Source organism: Elephantulus edwardii, unplaced genomic scaffold (assembly GCF_000299155.1).
Source record: "Elephantulus edwardii isolate Elephantulus edwardi_28Jun2011 unplaced genomic scaffold, EleEdw1.0 scaffold00273, whole genome shotgun sequence".
Lineage (NCBI taxonomy): Eukaryota > Metazoa > Chordata > Mammalia > Macroscelidea > Macroscelididae > Elephantulus > Elephantulus edwardii.
Window position 1 is genome coordinate 1,707,761 of NW_006400023.1, and position 18,378 is coordinate 1,726,138.

Sequence of the window (18,378 nt, forward strand, 5' to 3'; positions counted from 1 at the left end):
TTGGCGCAGGATAGAGCAGGGTTTAGGGCTGTTGTGCATAGGGTCGCTATGAGTCGGAAACGACTCGACGGCACATAACAACAACAACAACATCTGTTTTTTTAAATCTTTGAATTTAAAATTCTATCAGCATGTAGCAACTCTATGGTTCTCTCAAATATAAGGCTATATTATATAAGGTTACTTCATCACATTGTAGAATAAATATTAGAGATAACTATGAAAGTGGCTCAGAATCCTGGAAATTGCCTTCTTTTGACTCATTTCCTCTCATGAACATTTCTGAGGACTTTTCACTCTCTTATATTCACCAGTAACACAAATACCACCAGCTCTAAACTATTTCCTAAAACCAACTGTAAAATGCACTTGAGATCTGATACATTTTGGATCATTGCCTCCTAGCTAATTTAAATGTAACTCCTGAAAGTTTTACATTTGTTTTACTCATCACAGTGAAAGTTAACTAGTGTGAAATCTACTTGGGGTTTGTAGCAAATCATAATTTGCAAGTGAGGTAAATTATCAAAGAAGCAGAACTTTTTAAAATTCTACTTTACTATTACTTTTTTTTTTTTAATTTTTGTGTGTGTACCATCAAATTGGATTTGACTGGTACAGGATGAGAATGTTCCTCCTTCTCCAGCAGAGAATTTGGTAGATTTGAACTGCGCACCTCTGGGACTGCAGTGCAGCTTCTTGCCACTAAGCCACCAGAGCTCGCCTACTATTACTTCTAAATTCCTGAAGAAAGCCATTAAAAATACAATTCCTCATATTTGAAGTTCAATTTACTGAGTCATAGATTATATCTTGAATTCCAACCACCCATTTCCTACACATTCAATTAGTCCCAAAAGATATTGTGCATGGATGTGGACAGTGTAACTCTTAACATTGCTACCAAAAAAGAAAAAAAATAGTTCCAAATACTTTCATTAAAGGGACACAGCCTTTAGCAATCAAATACCATTTTTTACTTCAAATTAAACTTTTGCAATTACTTTTAGAAGACTGCAACTTTCATAAATTTGTATTCCATTTCAACAGACTGAATATGAAAGGTACACAGTAGGACTTCAAGCACATCAGCAATATAAAGGACAACTGGGTATGAGAAAGAAAGCTAAAATACCAGCATTTCACTCAGAACGCCAAACATTAGTTTCACATTTCCTTGGATTAAATACTTTAGAACAAAACCCCTGTTTGATCTAAGTAAATACAGGTATAGTTTATAAGTTTTTGAGGAAATAGACCCCGTATGTTGTTTTATCCATACTAGTAGCACAAAGTAGGTGAAAAGAACAAAGTAATTCTCATATATTGGTAGACAAACTACCTAGAGGGTTACTGATGACTATATTGATTAGCAAGTGGAAAAAGTTTCAGTAACTTTCACTAGGGTCTTTACATTTTCCAAGAAGTTTAATAATTTAATTTCTCAATTTTTAAAATATGCTCAATAAGTATAATGCAAATTAAATTGGTACACAGATAGAATATCTTACAACATCAGGAAAAAAACCAACTTCCTCGTTGATCTTACTGAATAGTTCTGAGTAAGCCTCTCCTTGAAAGCAGCTGGGAGCATAACTGCCAGCAGCTGACTCTGCAGACACCCCCCTCCCTGCACTTTTCCAAAGAGAAGGAAGCTAATTAGTGGTGTTTCAAGTCCTCAGCACACATGTAGCCTTCTCATTCTGGTCTAGCACTAGAATCTGACAGAAGCGTTTCAGATAGTTTAAAGCAAAAACAAATCACTTTAAAAAGTTTCAGATAGCTTAAGCAAAAACAAATAATTTTTTAAAACATGTTTTCAAAACAATGGAAGTTCCTGGGAGGAAGTACACATTGAAAGTATTCAAAACCACAGCTCTATACTCAGCAAATGAATACCTTGCAGATAGGTGTATTTTCTCACCTATTATAAATTACTTGGTAGGCAGGGAGAACTAAGTAATAAACAAAAGAGACAACATACACAAAATACTATATCCAAAATTTAATTCTGAAGTGCCCATTATGTCCTCAGAAGAAACTCTTAAAATCACCAATTCTTAAAATTATTTCCAGAATCTTTGTACAAATTTTCCTTTTTGAAGGTGTCTTTCTACCATATTAAGTTCTCCATCTGTCTTTAGTTCCCTCAACTCTCAACACATGTTGCCTGCTAAAATAACAGATTTAAATTAAAGAAATCAAATTCAAATCAGAGGAACAAACTTGGAGCACATAGTACAGATGAAAACTATAGGTAGGCAGGGCACAGCTCTAGCAGAGCTACAGCATTCAGAATATTTATCAACTGCAAACACAAGAGTTAGTCATTTCAAACATGAAGGAAATATATATGGATTTTCTAAGAAGCTGGGTTGGACTGTGAAATAAAATATACACAAATGAAAGACAAGCAGCTACTCACCAGCTGTTCCCAGCTCTGAGTGTTACAGCTTAGTTGTTCTGAGTTCCCTTCTTTATAGACAGTACAAGTCCGTCTAAGAGACTTGTTGTTGTTGTTATGTGCCATTGAGTCTCTTGCGACTCATAGCAACCCTAAACACCGTTCTATGCTGTGCCAACCTCGCCTTCTCAAACACACTCATTCCCACCACTCCACTCACAGAATTGATCCATCTCATCGAGGGTCTTCCTCTCCTGTGCAGTCCCTCCACTCTACCAAACATGATGTCCCTCTCCAAGGACGACCAGTCCCTCCTTGCAACATGCCCAAAGTATGTCAGATGAATCTTCAGAATCCTTGACTCCAAGGAGCATTCCGCCTTCACCCTCTCCAGGACAAACCTGTTTGTTCTCTTTGCAGTCCATGGTATATTTAATACTCTTCTCCAGCACCACAGCTCAAAGGCATCAATTCTCTTTCTATCACCCCAATTCATTGTCCAACTCTAATGCATAGCACATAACTGCAAAGACTACAGCCTGGATCAGGTGCACCTTAGTTTCCAGCCTGACATCGTTGCTCTTCAGTACTCTTGAGAGGTCCCTCACAACTGACTTTCTAAGAGATTAGGTGCTCTGAAATTCTTTACTCTAGCTCCTAACAGTGCTTCTCCTCTTTAGCCTTGAAAACAATAGTCAACTTCTTCTGGTAAATAATGAAATTAAAATGACAGCAATATTTTTACCTCATAGAATGAAACCCCAACTTTTTAAACTTATTTAAAGTCCTCTGACCTGTCTCTAACTTTCTACCTCTAGTATCAGAAAAGCCTACAAATGGCTACTTGAGATTTCTTCCAATCCTTGAAACTTACCATATCGTCTTGCCCTGGTCTGTATCCTTGGTCTACAAAGTCTTTCCTTCTCCTATGCTGTTGAAATTATACTTCAGCTAAAAGCCTTGTATGATTCACCTCTCCACCAATCTTACCTCTCATACATATTCTCTGCATCCAAGTTCCCACAATACTTTTCATTTCTGTTCTCTCTCATTGCTGTCAAGTCAAAATCAATGCAGATCTGACCCTCCAGCAGATTTTCTGAGGCTATAAATTACATGGGAGGAAACTGTCCCTCTGGGGAGTAACCCCTGAAGCAACCGGTGGACTCGAACTGTTTCCCTTTGTGTTGGCAGTGCAAGATGCCACCCTCCACAGCTCTAACAAGTATTTCATCTTGCCTTACCAAAACCAACCTCCTGTCATTGAGTTGATTCTAATTCACAGAGAGATGCTATATGACAGAGTATGTAGAATGGCCTTCCTGAGTTTCTGATACTTTAAATTTTTATAGACTGCCACATCTTGCGGCTCTTTTGATTAGCAAATCCCTTAACCATTGTGCCACCAGAGTTCTTGTCATTATGCCTTGTTGCTACTGTTGTAAGCTATGGCTGACTCTCCAGTGGGTTTTCAGAACAGTAAATCACACGAGAGGAGACTGTCCATCCTTCTCTCGTAGACTAGCTGGTGGATTCGAACCGTGTGCCTTTAGGATCGCAGCACAGCTTCTTACCACTAGCCCACCAGAGCTCCTTACACAGTTAATTGTTCACCTGCACCTTCCCAGTGCAGGGAAAGCCTCTCCCGGGCAGGGATGCATGGACTCTGCAACACACAAGAGCCTAACAGTACTTGACACACAATTTGTGTTTAATAGTAGAACCAGAGTGAATATGAAGGAAGGCCAACCTCAGGAAAACTACTGCCTCAAATCACTGTTTTTTTGACAGTGGATCACAACCTAAACAACCATATTGTCAATGTATTATTAGTATTTCAAAAAACAAAGCAAAATACCAAACAGACAAAAAAAAACAACTAGCAAATATAATTTTATGAAACTTGTTTCAGATGTGGTTGTTGCTTGTCTGTTTTTGACAACAGATCTTTCACCATGGGCTGCCATTTTAAAAAGTATTAAGAAAACCCACCTAGTAATTTTTTCCAAACATGAGCTTAAAGTATATACCACGCATGTGGCTAGGCTCTCACTGGGTAGGCCTTAGTGGGACAGAGAACAGCTATCCAGCCCATAGCTGAAGAACAGAATGACCCTGAAGCAGCTGGTGGATTCGAACTGTTTACCTTTGGGTTGGCAGCGCAAGATTTATCCTCCACAGCTCTAATAAGTATTTCATCTTGTCTTAACCGGCTCTAACCTAAAGCACCGCAATTCTTTTGTCAGTAATGCTGTCATCTAATGAACAAACTCACCAAACATCATGCTCACAAAGTGCAATAATCCCAAATTCCAAGTGTGTGTTTCGACTAGATTACAGGAATTCACAATGAGAACTGAACAAAAAAACAAAAACAATAAATAAATGTATTATCCTTGAGAGTTCTTACCCCAAGCGCATCAGCAGTTGCCAGAAACAAAATTGTTCTTCACAATTACCTATGTGACCAGTCAGATCATTATACACCTAATAAAAGACCTCCCAGTTACACCGATGCTGTGACAGTGATTTCTGAGAAGGTAAATGCTCTTTTCAAATTTAGTTTGATTTCTTGCCATCTCAGCTACCTGTAAAGCTAAAATAATATCTTGGGGTTACAATTATGATTGTCATGCTTTCCTGACTGATAACCAAAGGAGCAACCACATGGCAAAGAATGCCTGCTTTTGTCACCTATTCCTCACACACATAGCAATGAAGAGAGGGAGAAATACAGGAAAATAACATTACACAATTTTTCTCCCCATTTGTCACAGGGTTGATTTCAACTCATTACCACTTCACATATTTTAAAATGGAACTATGCTCCACAGGATTTTAAAATCCATGATCTTTCAGAAGTCAATTTCCAGGCCTTTCTTCTTAGGCACCTCTGAGAAGAGTCAAACCACTAACCTCTCAGCAGTCATGAGTTTAACTACATAAAATGTCTACATTTTACAACACACTCAAAAGTTCAATCACTATTCCAGTTTATACAGATGAGTCAATTTTAAAAACTTTAAGTGGCTAGTAACAGTCAATAGCTAAAAAGACAAAGAGTTGGCATCAAATGGAAAATACACTAGATCTAGAATCTAGAGACCCCAATTTAATTGTTACGTGCCATCAAGATAGAATGGACTCATAACTGACCCTTTAGCAGGTTTTCAAAGGTTGTAAATCACATGGGAGGAGACTGTATTTCTCCCACAGAGCAGCTGATGGATTTGAACAGACTACCTTGGGTTGGCAGCACAATTCCTTACCACTAAGCCATCGGAGCTCTGACCTGATTTAATTCTTGTTAAGATTGTAAATTCAACCTCAGTTTCCTCTCTTATAAAACAGAAATATACCCAAGAAAACCCAAACCCACTGCCACTGAGTCAGCACTGGCTCACAGCAACTCTACAGGACAAAGAACTGTCCCTTGGGGTTTCTGACACAGTAGATCTTTACAGAAGGGAATTATCACTTACTTCTTCTAAGTGCCTGGTAGGTTTGAACCACTGACCTTTCAGTTAGTCTAACACACATAATAATACCAAGGTTCCTTCATAAAAAAGGAGTCCTCCTTGTAATCAAGTTAAACTGACTTATAAATGGGCCATTCACCCCCACTGGGAGAGAACTCACTGTCATTGGGCTGGAAATGACTCCTAAGTGGACCACTAACCAAATGCTGTTAAACTGGAACCAACTTATAGCTGACCCTCCAGCTGGTTTTCTAAGGCTAGAAATCACACAGGAGGAGACTGCTCCTCTTTCTCCCAAGGAGCCACTAGTAGATTTGAACCACCAGAGAGATATCTTTGGGTTAGCAATGTAACTCCTTACAGACAACACCACCAGTTGTTTTTAGGTGCTATTGAGTCATGCTATTGAGTACGACTCATGCTGTTGTTGTTATGTGCCGTCGAGTCACTTGCAACTCACTGCGACCCTACCTACAATAGTTCTGAACCCTGCTCTATCCTGTGCGAACCTCACTGTCTGACACACCTAACCCCCACCACCCCAGTCACTGAATCAATCAATCTCTTGCAGGTTCTTCCTCTCTTGTGCTGTCCCTCTGCCTTTCCAAGCATGAAGTGCCTCTCCAAGGATTGGTCTCTCTTTGCAACATGCCAAAGTTTGTCAGATGAAGCCTCAGAATCCTTGCCTCCAAGGAGCAGCCTGGTTTCACCCTCTCTAGGACAAAGCTGTTTGTTCTCCTAGCAGTCCATGGTTTATTCAATACTCTTCTCCAGCACCTCAGCTCAAAGGCATCAATTCTCCTTCTATTAACCCTAGTCATTGTCCAGCTTTCTGCTGCATAGCAAGTAATTGCAAAGACCATGTTCTGGATCAGGTGCACCTTAGTCTCCATACTGACTTCAATGCTCTTCAGTATTCTTGAGAAGTCCCTCACAGCTGACTTTCCTAATGTAATTCATCTTTTGATTTCCTGGCTGCTGGTACCAAGAGTATTGATTGTGAAGCCTTATAAACAAGAGATCTGAACCCTGGCCTGTCTTGTGCCATGCACATCATCTCATGACACATTTAAGTTCACTGCTAAAATCACTGAGCCAATCAATCTTGTCAGTTGACAGTTGTCCTCTCTTTCAGTGATTCTCTACCTTTCCAAGGAATAGCCTGTCCTAGCAACATGTACAAAGTGTGTGAGACAAAGCTTCACCATTCCTGCCTCCATAGAGCACTACGGCTGCACCTTTTCTAAGGCATATCTATTTATTCTTTAGCAGTCCATGGGATAGTCAGTGCTCCTCTCTAATACCACAACTCAAGGGCATCATTTCTTCTTCTGTCATTTTTATTCACCGTCCAGCTCTCAGATGCACAGCAAGTGAATGAAAAGACCATGGCCTTAGTCATGAGCACCTCAATCTTCAACCCACCACCAGAGCATTTAAAATTATAGATTGTGTGCTCACTTCGGCAGCACATCTACTAAAATTGGAACGATACAGAGAAGATTAGCATGGCCCCTGTACAAGGATGACACGCAAATTCGTGAAGCGTTCCATATTTTCGACCCTGAAATTAACCAGTCTGTAACGAAGGCTTAACTCCTAACTCCTTTCACCTACAAATTTCGTCTTTGGATACAATGCTAAGTGCATAGTCCTTTCGGAGGGACTGTTTAAAAAAAATTATAGATTGTTGTTGTGTGCCATGGAGTTGGAACAGACACATAGCTGACTCTTCAGTGGGTTTTCAAAGGCAGTAAACTGCACACAAGTAGACTACCTATCATTCTCCCACAGACCAACTGGTGGATTTGAACCACGTGCCTTTGAGATTACAATGCAGTTTCTTACCACTAGGCCACTGTTGTTGTGTACCTCTGAATCTGAATCAACCCATACCTGATCCTCCAGCAAGTTTTCAGAGGCAGTTAATCACATGGGAGCAGACTGCTCATGCTTCCTCACAAAGTAGCTAGTGGATTTGAAACATGTGCCTTTGGGATTGCAGCACAGCTTCTTACTACCAGGCCACCAGAGTTACCTAAAAAGAATTCTAGATAACACTATACTTGGACCAGGAAGCAGTCATCAGAACAGAGCAAGGAAGGAGTATGGTTCAAAATTAGGAAAGGAGTACATTACGGTTGTGTCCTGTCTCCATACCTTTTATTTTTTTTTAAATTTATTTCTTGTGTGGGCACCATCAAATCAGATCTGACTGGTACAAGAGGAGATTGTCCCTCCTTCTCTAGCAGAGCATATGGTGGATTCAAATAGCTCACCTCTGGGATTGCAGTGCAGATTCTTGCCACTAGGCCACCAGAGCTCACCTACCTTTTTGATCTATATGCAGAACAGATCATTTAGGAGGCTGGAGATTATGAGGAGGACTGTGGCATTAGGATTGGAGGAATACTCATTAAAAACCTGCGCTATGCAGATGACACAATCTTGCTCATCAAACCTGAGGAGGAACTAAAGCATTTGCTGCAGAAAGTCAAGGACTGTAGTCTTCAATATGGATTGATGCTCATCAACAAGAAGACAAAGATTCTCACCACTGGGCCAATTGGCAGCATCACGACACATGGAGAAGAGATTGAGGTCGTTAATAATTTCAGCTTGCTTGGATCCACAATTAACACTCTTGGCACCAGCAGCCAAGAAATCAAAAGAAGAATTGCTCTGGAGAAAGCCACTGTCATGGACCACTCCAAAGTGCTAAAGAGTAACAATATCAGTCTGGAGACTAAGGTGCACCTGATCGAGACCATGGTCTTCACAACTACTTGCTATGCATCAGAGAGCTGGACAGTGACTACTTTGAGTTATGGTGATGGAGAAGAGGGTTGAACATACCATGGACTGCCAGAAGAATTAACGAATCTGTCTTAGAGAGGGTGAAACCAACATGCTCTCTGGAGGCAAGGATTCTGAAGCTCTGTCTCACATACTTTGGGCACGTGGTCAGGAGGGGCCAATCCTTGGAAAGGGACATCATCTTGGAAGGGTGGAGAAAAAGTACAGGAAAGGAAGATCACTGATTAAATAGTTTGACACAGTAACTGGGGTAATGGGGGTAGGTTTGTTGGAGACAGTGAGACTAGCTCAGGATAGGGTAAAGTTCAGAGCTCTGTGCAAAGGGTCGCTATGAGTCGCAGGTGACACAACAGCACATAACAGCAACAACTCCTTTCTATTCAGCAAGTATTGACTGAGTAATAATACCTTCTACATGCCAGACATTTGACTAGAGGTAACAATACAAAGCTAATTTCCTGTCCTCAAGAAATTTATAATCTCCCAATCTCAGGCTCATGTGAAAATCAAATGTTAAAAAGCTGACAAACTCTAACAAACCATACAAACTGAAAAGTGACATGACTGCTACTACTATTAATTTGCTCTACCTCCTAACCACTTATCTTTATGCTAACAGCTTAAGATCCAATAAAGAAAGTGTAGGTTATCAGATATAGCAGATGACTGTCTACTTAATTCATTTCTCACTTAGATTATAATTCGGAGCCTGACACATTACTATTATAGCTCTGTAGATAGACCGTTTTAATCCCCCTTTTTTTACTGGTTTGCACACAATAGTTTGTTTACATTGTGTTTCATTCATGTAGACAGAATTTTAACTCATAACTCTCACAAAGACGCCTGTAGTGTCACCCCCTTAAGTAATTGGAGGACCACATGCACTATTCATTCCTTGCAAGTAAGTACAGAGGATAGCTGGGGCCCATGCAAGACTTATTTAACTATAACCCTTTAATATTAAGCCTGAGAACTTACACTCCAAGTGATTTGTATATAACTAAAGAAATCATGAGGACGACAGAAGGTAGGACAAGGTTCAGATTTTGTTGTTCATAGGGAAAGCAAGCTACTTCACGGCACCTAACAACGACGAAGCTTAAGGACAATTGCCATAAAAATTCTTTATACAAAACAAGCAGGCCAGGAAAAGAATGCTGACACACTGTGGAAATGTAACTAATGTCACTGAATATGCACAGAGACTGTCAAATGAGAATCTAATTTGCTGTGTAGTCTCTTACTAAAAACATAGTAAAAGATTTTTTAAAAAAAATTCTTTTGATCAGTGGTCAAAATCTTAAATACCACTACCATAATCTAGCAAGAAAATCTGGAGCCAAACAGAATTCAGTTCCAAATTAGAACGCAGCTGTGAACAAGGTACTTTGCATTCAACGTTACAGGACTCACTTTCAGAAACTTCCATATGCCACCAGTCTCTTTTCTTCAATGATTTTTAAACTTGCACACAAAGTGAAGTCCCCTGGAATAGCATAACCACTAAAGAGATATTAATAAGCTATTAAACTTAGCTAATATAAATTAATACATATGTAGCTTTAATTTTTCACAGCTCTATCTTTTATTAAGGAAAACTGATGGATCTATCATCTTGTATCTATCAAGAAGAAAAGTATAAACTCTCTGGCTAGCCAACATCTATCAAGATTATAAAAGCAGTAAGTCAACCTTCTTCTTATTATTAATAAGGGTCCATGCTGAAAAATGACACAGCCCAAACACCAGAGAAACAAAACAAACTAGGCAATAGAGCTGATGCCTCAAAACTATATACAGTGTGCACTTCCACGCTCCTAAAGTTCTCTCTAAAAAAAAAAATCAATCTAGAGCCCTTGGGAAAACTTGAAATTTAAGAAAAGTAACCTGAAGTCAAACTTCGTACTTCATGTACCATATAATTAGTACAAGGACATCATTTTGGTTCATTTGTTAAAAGCACTCCTCACGTGTTAGCCTCCAGGTAGGTATACACATAAATGGAAGGACATACAATGTATGTTACACACCAGGAAAAACTATCAGGTGGAGACTAGTATTATTAATAATGAAAATTTGCAATCTGCAATAAAATTTAGAACCCAGAGGGCTTGTTCATATTGCAGTACCAAGCCGTGTAACATGCTTCTATCCCATTCCAGTTAAAACCTTTTCCATTTTTAAAGAATAAAGGACATGGTGAGCTCTGGTGACCTCGTGGCAAGAAGCTGCCCTGCAATCCCAGAGGTGAGCAGTTTGAATCCACCAGATGCTTTGATGGAGAAGGAGGAACAATCTCCTCCTTTACCAGTCAGATCCAATTTGATGTACACACAAAAAAAATAATTAAAATAAAAATTTAAAAAAAAATAAAGAAAGAACAAAGTGAACTCTACTGGCTTCAATTTAGTCTAATAAGTGTTCCCAGATTCAATGAGGACAGAGTCTTAGAAAATGTACTTCACAAAAGAGAAACTGATGTTCACTCTTGTGTCCAAGCTTGTATTCCTTAAATCTCAAATCCCAAAGTTCCTCTGTTCTATCACAACGCTATCAGTTGTTCAAACAACTGTGACATAAAAGCACTGAATTTAAAAAAAAAATTCTATGTAGAAAAAGAATCTAAAACAGGAAAAACCCATTGCTGTCGAGTCAGAACCAACTCCTAGCTGACCCTCCAACGGGTTTTCAGGAGGATATAAATCACACAAGAGGCTACTGTGATTCAAACAGCCAAAAAGGCACCACCTTTAGGTTAGCAATGCCTCTACTAAGTCTCATTTAAATATTAATGTATTAATATATCTTAAACATTAAGATATATCCACCTCTGATTTGATACAAACTATAACTACGCTTAACACTAACCCACGTGCCACTTCATCAATATGCAAAGCTTTCCTGAACATGAGAAAGGTTAACTTAAAGAATCTGAGTGAGAGATAAGTGCTCTACAGAGTGTTGCCTAAAGAATGCTATTGGAAAATTAGCAAGAACTTAAAGATGAAAACAAGAAGAAAGCACCAGTGTTCCTCAGAAAGTATGTTTGTTTAGTAGCTTATTTTCTCTTTTTACTTGAAAATCTAAAAATGATGTGAATCTGAAAAAGGTAAGGGAGGAAAGAAATAAAGGTAAAGCTGAGGTATCACCAAATTGATCAATTAGCTCCACGGTGCTGTAAATATCACTTTCTACTATGGTACCAAAGAAACTTTAGTTAATTTGGAAATCAAATTAAAACAACTCAACTTAATTCCACTAAGTCAATTTCAACTCAAGTGATGCTTATATTGTGGTTCCAAGGCTGTAACTCTCAACAGGAGGAGAATGCATCTTTCACTTGCTCAGACCGTGGCAGGTGGTGCCAGACACACAGCCTTTTTGGTCAGCATTTGGTCACCTACCAGGGTACCTTAAATAACACAGTTGGAAAAGCTGTGAAACAAGTGCCAGGAAGATTACCGATTGACACAACCTTATAGAAAAAGGTCCTGTAAGCAATGTGTAGTGTTCTTTTGCCATGTCTGTGTTTCCTCATGCAGATATGTGAGAAAAATGTGGGCCTAACTAGAACCTGGGCCTGAGGCACTACTTCCTCCCACCTGTCCATCTGTGTTCTCTTTAAAGCACCTAGTTCAGACCTGCAGATTTACAAAATATTAAAAAGAAAGAGTTTTATGTATATATAACCTCACTGAATCTTGGAGCAGTGGTGGGCTCTACTACAGAAGCCACTAACTATGTTTGCTGTTACATAAATAAAATTAACCAAGAAAGCCTTCTATCTGCAGTAAACTTTATAGGCCAGAAGGCTTGTTCATACCGCAGTATGAAGCTCTCCAACAGGCCTCTTGCCTAAAACAGTTACAATCTAATCAGTTTTGATGAGAGAAAATATAAACTATTGGCTTCAATTTAATCTAACTACTGCTCCAAGATTCAATGAGATAATATACACATAAAAAAATACATTTATCACAAACACCTTGACTTGCTGCATACGCAGCTTTGTTCTCCTTTAAAAAAATCACTGCTCTGGAGTCGGTTCTGACTCATGGTGACACTCTATCAGGTTTCTAAGGCTGTAAATCTTTATAAGAGGAGACTGCCCATCTTTCTCCTCGGGGCAGTTGATAGATTTGAACCAGTGACTTTTAAGTCAGCACTACAACAAGTAATGCACCACACTACTACAGCAACTTAAGAATTATATGCACCTATTCTGACTACTTATAAAATACAGAACAGATCCCATTTGTAAACTGGCAAAGGGGAAGAAAGAGCAAAAAGACTCTGTGTGTCTGTGTGTGTGTGTGTGTGTGTGTGTGTGTGTGTGTGTATTTAAAGGAAAAGCAAAATGACAATTCCAAGAGCTTCCATCAGAAGGAAACATAAATGACAGATCCCACAGATTTTGAGTCATCTAAAAAAAGTAAAGCATTAGGTGCCTAGGCACAAGAAACCAAAAAGTCACTATTATAGTCTAAGTGCACTGACCTTGAAAAAAATACACTGCAAAAGCACCCTAGAAAATTAAACACTATATAACAATTAATGAATGGGGAGAAAGAAAGCACTTATTTACAGAAAAGACAGAACATAGGTATAATCCAATCACTTGTTTTGGTGAGTTACTCTAAGGTAGAAGAAAAAATAGAACAAATGAAAACTACAGAAAGAATGTCAAGGATAAGGGCAAGGTACAGGAGAATGAGAAGGAATGGACTCTGCTATGGTCAGATTGTTCAAGATACTGTCCTCTTTGCAAACCTTGCAAAAACCTATTACTCTTCTAGAGCAAAATCTGATGGCTGTGGAAATCATAATTAAAATGACTAAAGATTACACGAGGGTACATCCAAGCACTGAAGGAGAGAGCAAAAGTCTGAAAAAAATATACAATATATAGGTACACTAAGAAGAGAAACACAAGATTGAAGACTGGCAAAGAGAATGGAAACAATGACAGCATACACCTACAAATCAACCAGCAATCATTATATGAATTTAAAAACAATGTTCCAGAACACAAATGTCACACCTGGATTAAAATAGTGGAGGAGGTCTGCACAGAAATTGCAAGAGGAGGCAGCAGCCAAGGAGAGCTTTAAGGGATGCAGTGAGGAAGTAAGAATAAAGACGGCAGAAGGGAGGACTGCAGCAAGGGAAGAGGGTGGGTTGCAGCAGCAAAGGGGGGATTTAAAAAAGGCAGGGAAACCAACCTAGAGGAGAGAAAGACTACAACGAAGTGTGGAGGGTGGGAGCACAGAGGATACAGGAGCAGAAGGAATGAAGACGACATGCCTGAGAAAGTGGAGAGATCAAGGACTTGAAACAGGCTTAGTTTGAGAGAAGTAGGAGGGAAGAAGGTAGAGCTCTTCCATAAGCTGCAAAAAGGAGAACTAGCATGGGGCAGGAACCAAGACAAGGGGTCGGACTCTTGGGGATTCAGTCAGAGCATGTGTGAAGGGACACCAGATTTAAAGCAGGTGTAAAGCAAGCACTTCTGACCATCAACCATGGGACCGAAAGCAAACAAACAAAGCCCAACAACCAAAACCCGGCAGGAGAGAAGGTATCATCTTGGAGTATAAGGAGAGAAGGAAAAAACCAGGATGGGATAGAAAAACGTTATGGGAGGTGCTTAAATTATAAGAAAAGGTTAACTAAGGAAAGAATAACGGGTGCAGTGTGGAGGGATGAGGTGTCTGAAGGAAAAGTAGGAGCAGCAGGGGAAGAGGTCCTACTTACTGGTCTAGAGGACAGAAGGGACAGTTCAGAGGGGTTGACGGGAGTGGCGGAGAACAAGAAACTAAGACGCTAAAGATGAGAACTTGGGGAGGACACGGCAGTGACTGGGTCAGAAAAGGAGATGCTGTCAGTGAAGAGCAGAAATGGTTCATCAGGAGAAAGGCGAGGGGCACTGGGGAGCAGAAAACAGCATGCCCAAGGAGAGGGAAGGGAAAGGGGCAGGCAACGAGGTGAAGCCAAAGGATTGGGGGCGGGGGTAAAAGCACTGGGGCGCAGAGACACAAACTGTGGATTACAGGGAAGGAAAGCAGGAGGCAAGCAGAGAGGGAGGTGGAAGTCGCAGAAGCCCAGGGTGCGGGGGAGGCAGGGAAGGGGTCAAGCTACAGGGAGGAGCGAGCAGCGGAGGCCTGGAGCAGGCAGGGGTCCCGGGGGCCGGCTGGGGGTGGGGAGGTAAGGCTGGTGGGTGACAGGGGCAGAGGGCGATGCAGGGACGGGGCAGGGTGGGGTGGCGGGCGGACCCGATACTCACACCTCCAGAATGCGGTCCCCCTTGCGCACCCCGGCCCGATCGGCCGCCCCCCCGGGCAGCACGGCGCTCACATGCTGCAGCGGCGCGTACAGCTCCCCGTTGATGCTCCGCAGTTGCCCGCCCTCGCTCACTTGGCCCCGCACGTTGAAGCCGTAGCCGGACTCGGACTTGACGATGCGCACCACCCGCGGGCCGCCGCTTCCCCCGCCGCCGTTCCCGGCGCAGTGGAGCCCAGGCCCCCCACCGCCGCCGCCGCCTCCGTTCCTATGAGAGGCTGAGGGGTGAATCCCTTCCCCGTCCTCGTCCGCCATCTTGCGCGCGAGCGAGCCGTACCCCCGCCCCCCTACGCCTCCACTCCCTCCCCGCGCGCACTCGCTGCTCGCAGTAGCCGCTCGACCCCCGGCGCGCGCCCGCTCCTCCGACCGCGGGACTCCAGTCGGCCGAGGAGCTGCGGTGGGGTAAAGGGGAGGCAGGGGGCGGGGAGAAAACGAGCGGTTAGGCACCGCAAGGCCTCCTGGGAAATGTAGTTTCTGGCCCGCTGAGATGGAGAGGGCGGGGCGCCGGCCGAGCCTAAGGCTATATATGTGACGCAGTTTAGAAGCAAAGTTGTCTGGGAGTTGTAGTTTCTCCTTTTCAGTTTCACCTCTTGTGTGGTATCTAAATTAGTCCCCAGTGTAAATGAGCTGCTGACATCTGTTAAGGTTCGGTTTGGTTTGGGGGGTTTGGAGTTTTCCCCTCTTTTCTTTCATTTTATACCTCTTTCATGTCATTACTTCTAAAGGATCACAATTGACATAAATCACATAAATTGACATTTGTGTTTCAGCACATTCTTGAATGATAATATTTCATTTACTCCTTTTATGTGTTACCATACATTGTTTAATGCGTTAGTTGCCACCAACCCTATGTGACAAGTGGGTCATGAATTAATTTCCCTATTTCACATACTAGGAAGCTGAGTGCTCAAAGTCACGCAGCTGTTAAGTAACAGGAACTAAAGCCCAGTTATTTTTTGTGCAATTTTCCTTTCGGATATTGCAACTACCTGAAAACTATATCCAAAATATACAAAAAGCATATGTATAGAGAAGACTATATGGTATTGGTAATTTAGAACTGGATATTAAAGTGTGACTAAATAATAATTGCAGTGTCCTTGTGGTGTAGGGCATTATACCACTGATGAAAGATATACCACTGTATGAAAGATAATAGATTTCAATTCACCAGCTGCTCTGCTGGTAAAACTTTACAGGCTGGTAAAGAAATGAAGAATTGCAGTGAGTCTGAATCTACTTCAAGGCGGTGAGTGGGGGCTTTTTAAACTAATAATTAGATTGAGCAATGATTTTGACATTATCGTTGTGTCAAATTCATTTTGTTTTCCTCAACAGCATAGTAGAGTTCTTTGCAAGGGGAAACAACTGATATTTATTAGCTATCCACCAAAACACAGTTTTATAAATATTGCAGCAGTGTGCCTGGTTAGACATGTAAGAAAAACAAGGAAAAAAGCAATAAAAATAGCTTACAGAATAATTTACTTCAGGTTTGTTATTTGACAAGCTGGTAAACTAAGTGTATTAATATTGCATCAAAGCTGACAGAAAATGGGAGACTCCTGGGTGAGAGACAAAAGGCCTACTACTTAAGACACCACAAGCAACATGAGCTTCAGAAAGTTTGGATCATATCCTTTCCTCTTGCCTCACAAGTCCCAGGAGACAATATAAAGGGATCAGATGAATGTTGTAAACTCAATGGATTTACATCACAATTGAGAACACTGAGTTTAGAGAATCTGCCATTTAATAGGAGGCACTGAACAAACCTGTTCTTTATTTTAGAGGGAGACATGATTCCCTCAAGGTTGCTCACTATATAAATAAACACAGCCCTTTTGAGAAATAGCCTTATGGTAAAAAGTGGTCAAGGCTTTGCATTTTGATTACACACAAGATGTCTTATTTTCGTTGCTTTATGCAGTCAAGTTGGAGCATGCTTATACAGCTGACCCTCCAGAGGGTTTTCAGAAGCTGTAAATCGCACAGAAGATTGCCTGTCTTTCTCCTGCAGAGCTGTTAGTAGATTCCACGCAGCCACCTTTAGGTTAACAGTGTAACCCCCTATGAACTAGACCACCATTACTTTTCTAACCACTTTTTAAAAAAATTTTTTTAATTATTATTAAATTTTATTCGTTTTCATGAACATTTACAGAGATTTTGGGTTTTCATTCATTGTTGCACTGTTTTCTCTACCCTCCTCCCCAGTTCGTTCTTCTTCCCACGCCCCGCAATGTCTGTTTTAATTGTCCAATTGCCACAGTGCTTGTCAAAGCCAGTTCTGATTAATCTCCTTTGTCAGTGTGTCCTTTGCCATTCCCTACCACTCCTCCCCGAGAGAGACTTCACCCTGATTCATAAGGAAAAGGGGATGGCGTATTCTCTTAGCTTCTTCCTGCTGAAAAGGGACGCTGTGGGTTTCAGGGTAAAGATCTTCTCTCACTACTCTAAAGGGCACCTTTGGCAGTAGGAAACACATAGACTATTATGGAGATTGATTTTGGAATTTAAATGCACTGTTATCAATTGTGCTTAGCCATACATGTTCATATCCTTGAAGATGTATCATGGAAGTGTTGCAGCCTAGAAGACACAAATTTAACTAACAAGTTAGAAGTACATGAGTCAAAAATTAAAAAGCAATAATATTCGGAGTAGAGGTTCTAATAGTGGCACAAATCAAGTTACAGAGGGAAGGTGGTTCTTACAATAAAAGGCCTATAGACTAGCACTTTGTCTATCTAACCACATTTTTATATCTATAACCTCATGTAGGTAGCTCTACGGTACTTCAGTGAGTAAGAAATTGCACCACAAACCTAAAGCAGAGGAGTTGAGTCTACCAGCTGCTCCTCTCGGGAGGATGAGCAGTCTCTTCCCCATGCAATTTACAGCCTCTGAAAACCCCCTGGAGGGTCAGCTATAAGATTCTGATTCAATGGCTCATAACAACAACATAATCTCATATAATCCTGATTTATGTAACCAGAAAGAGAGTTCACATAGCTAATAAACAATGGATTCAGGAGAAACATCATTTAAAGATCATAACAGTTCTCTTACAGAGATATATCACTGATAAAAGCAATAAGCAACCCCTGAAATAATTTGTGAACTATGCAAGTGTTCCTAGGAATTACTCAAGGGGGAAAAAATCTAATAAAAGAATTAAGATGGCTTGTGAAATGGGGAATGAGGACTCAGAGTAATTTATAATTAGAACATAAAAATAATTGTGACCTTAATTTATAACCAAGCTAATGAAGAAGAATATCTATTAGTTACACAAATATAGAGATCATTAGTTGTTGGAATAAGAATTTTTCT

The 18,378-nt window shown here is 40.7% G+C and overlaps 1 protein-coding gene across 1 annotated transcript in view; it reads right to left on the reverse strand.

The window, feature by feature from the left end:
• The window catches only part of SNX27 (sorting nexin family member 27), a 134,500-nt gene extending 119,160 nt beyond the window's left edge, over positions 1-15,340 (reverse strand). Inside the window, exon 1 of the mRNA XM_006900089.1 lies at positions 14,984-15,340. Coding sequence (XP_006900151.1) covers positions 14,984-15,294 — 311 coding nt within the window. The 5' untranslated portion in view covers positions 15,295-15,340. The remainder of the gene's footprint in view (positions 1-14,983) is intronic.
• Between the last annotated feature and the right edge of the window lie 3,038 nt (positions 15,341-18,378).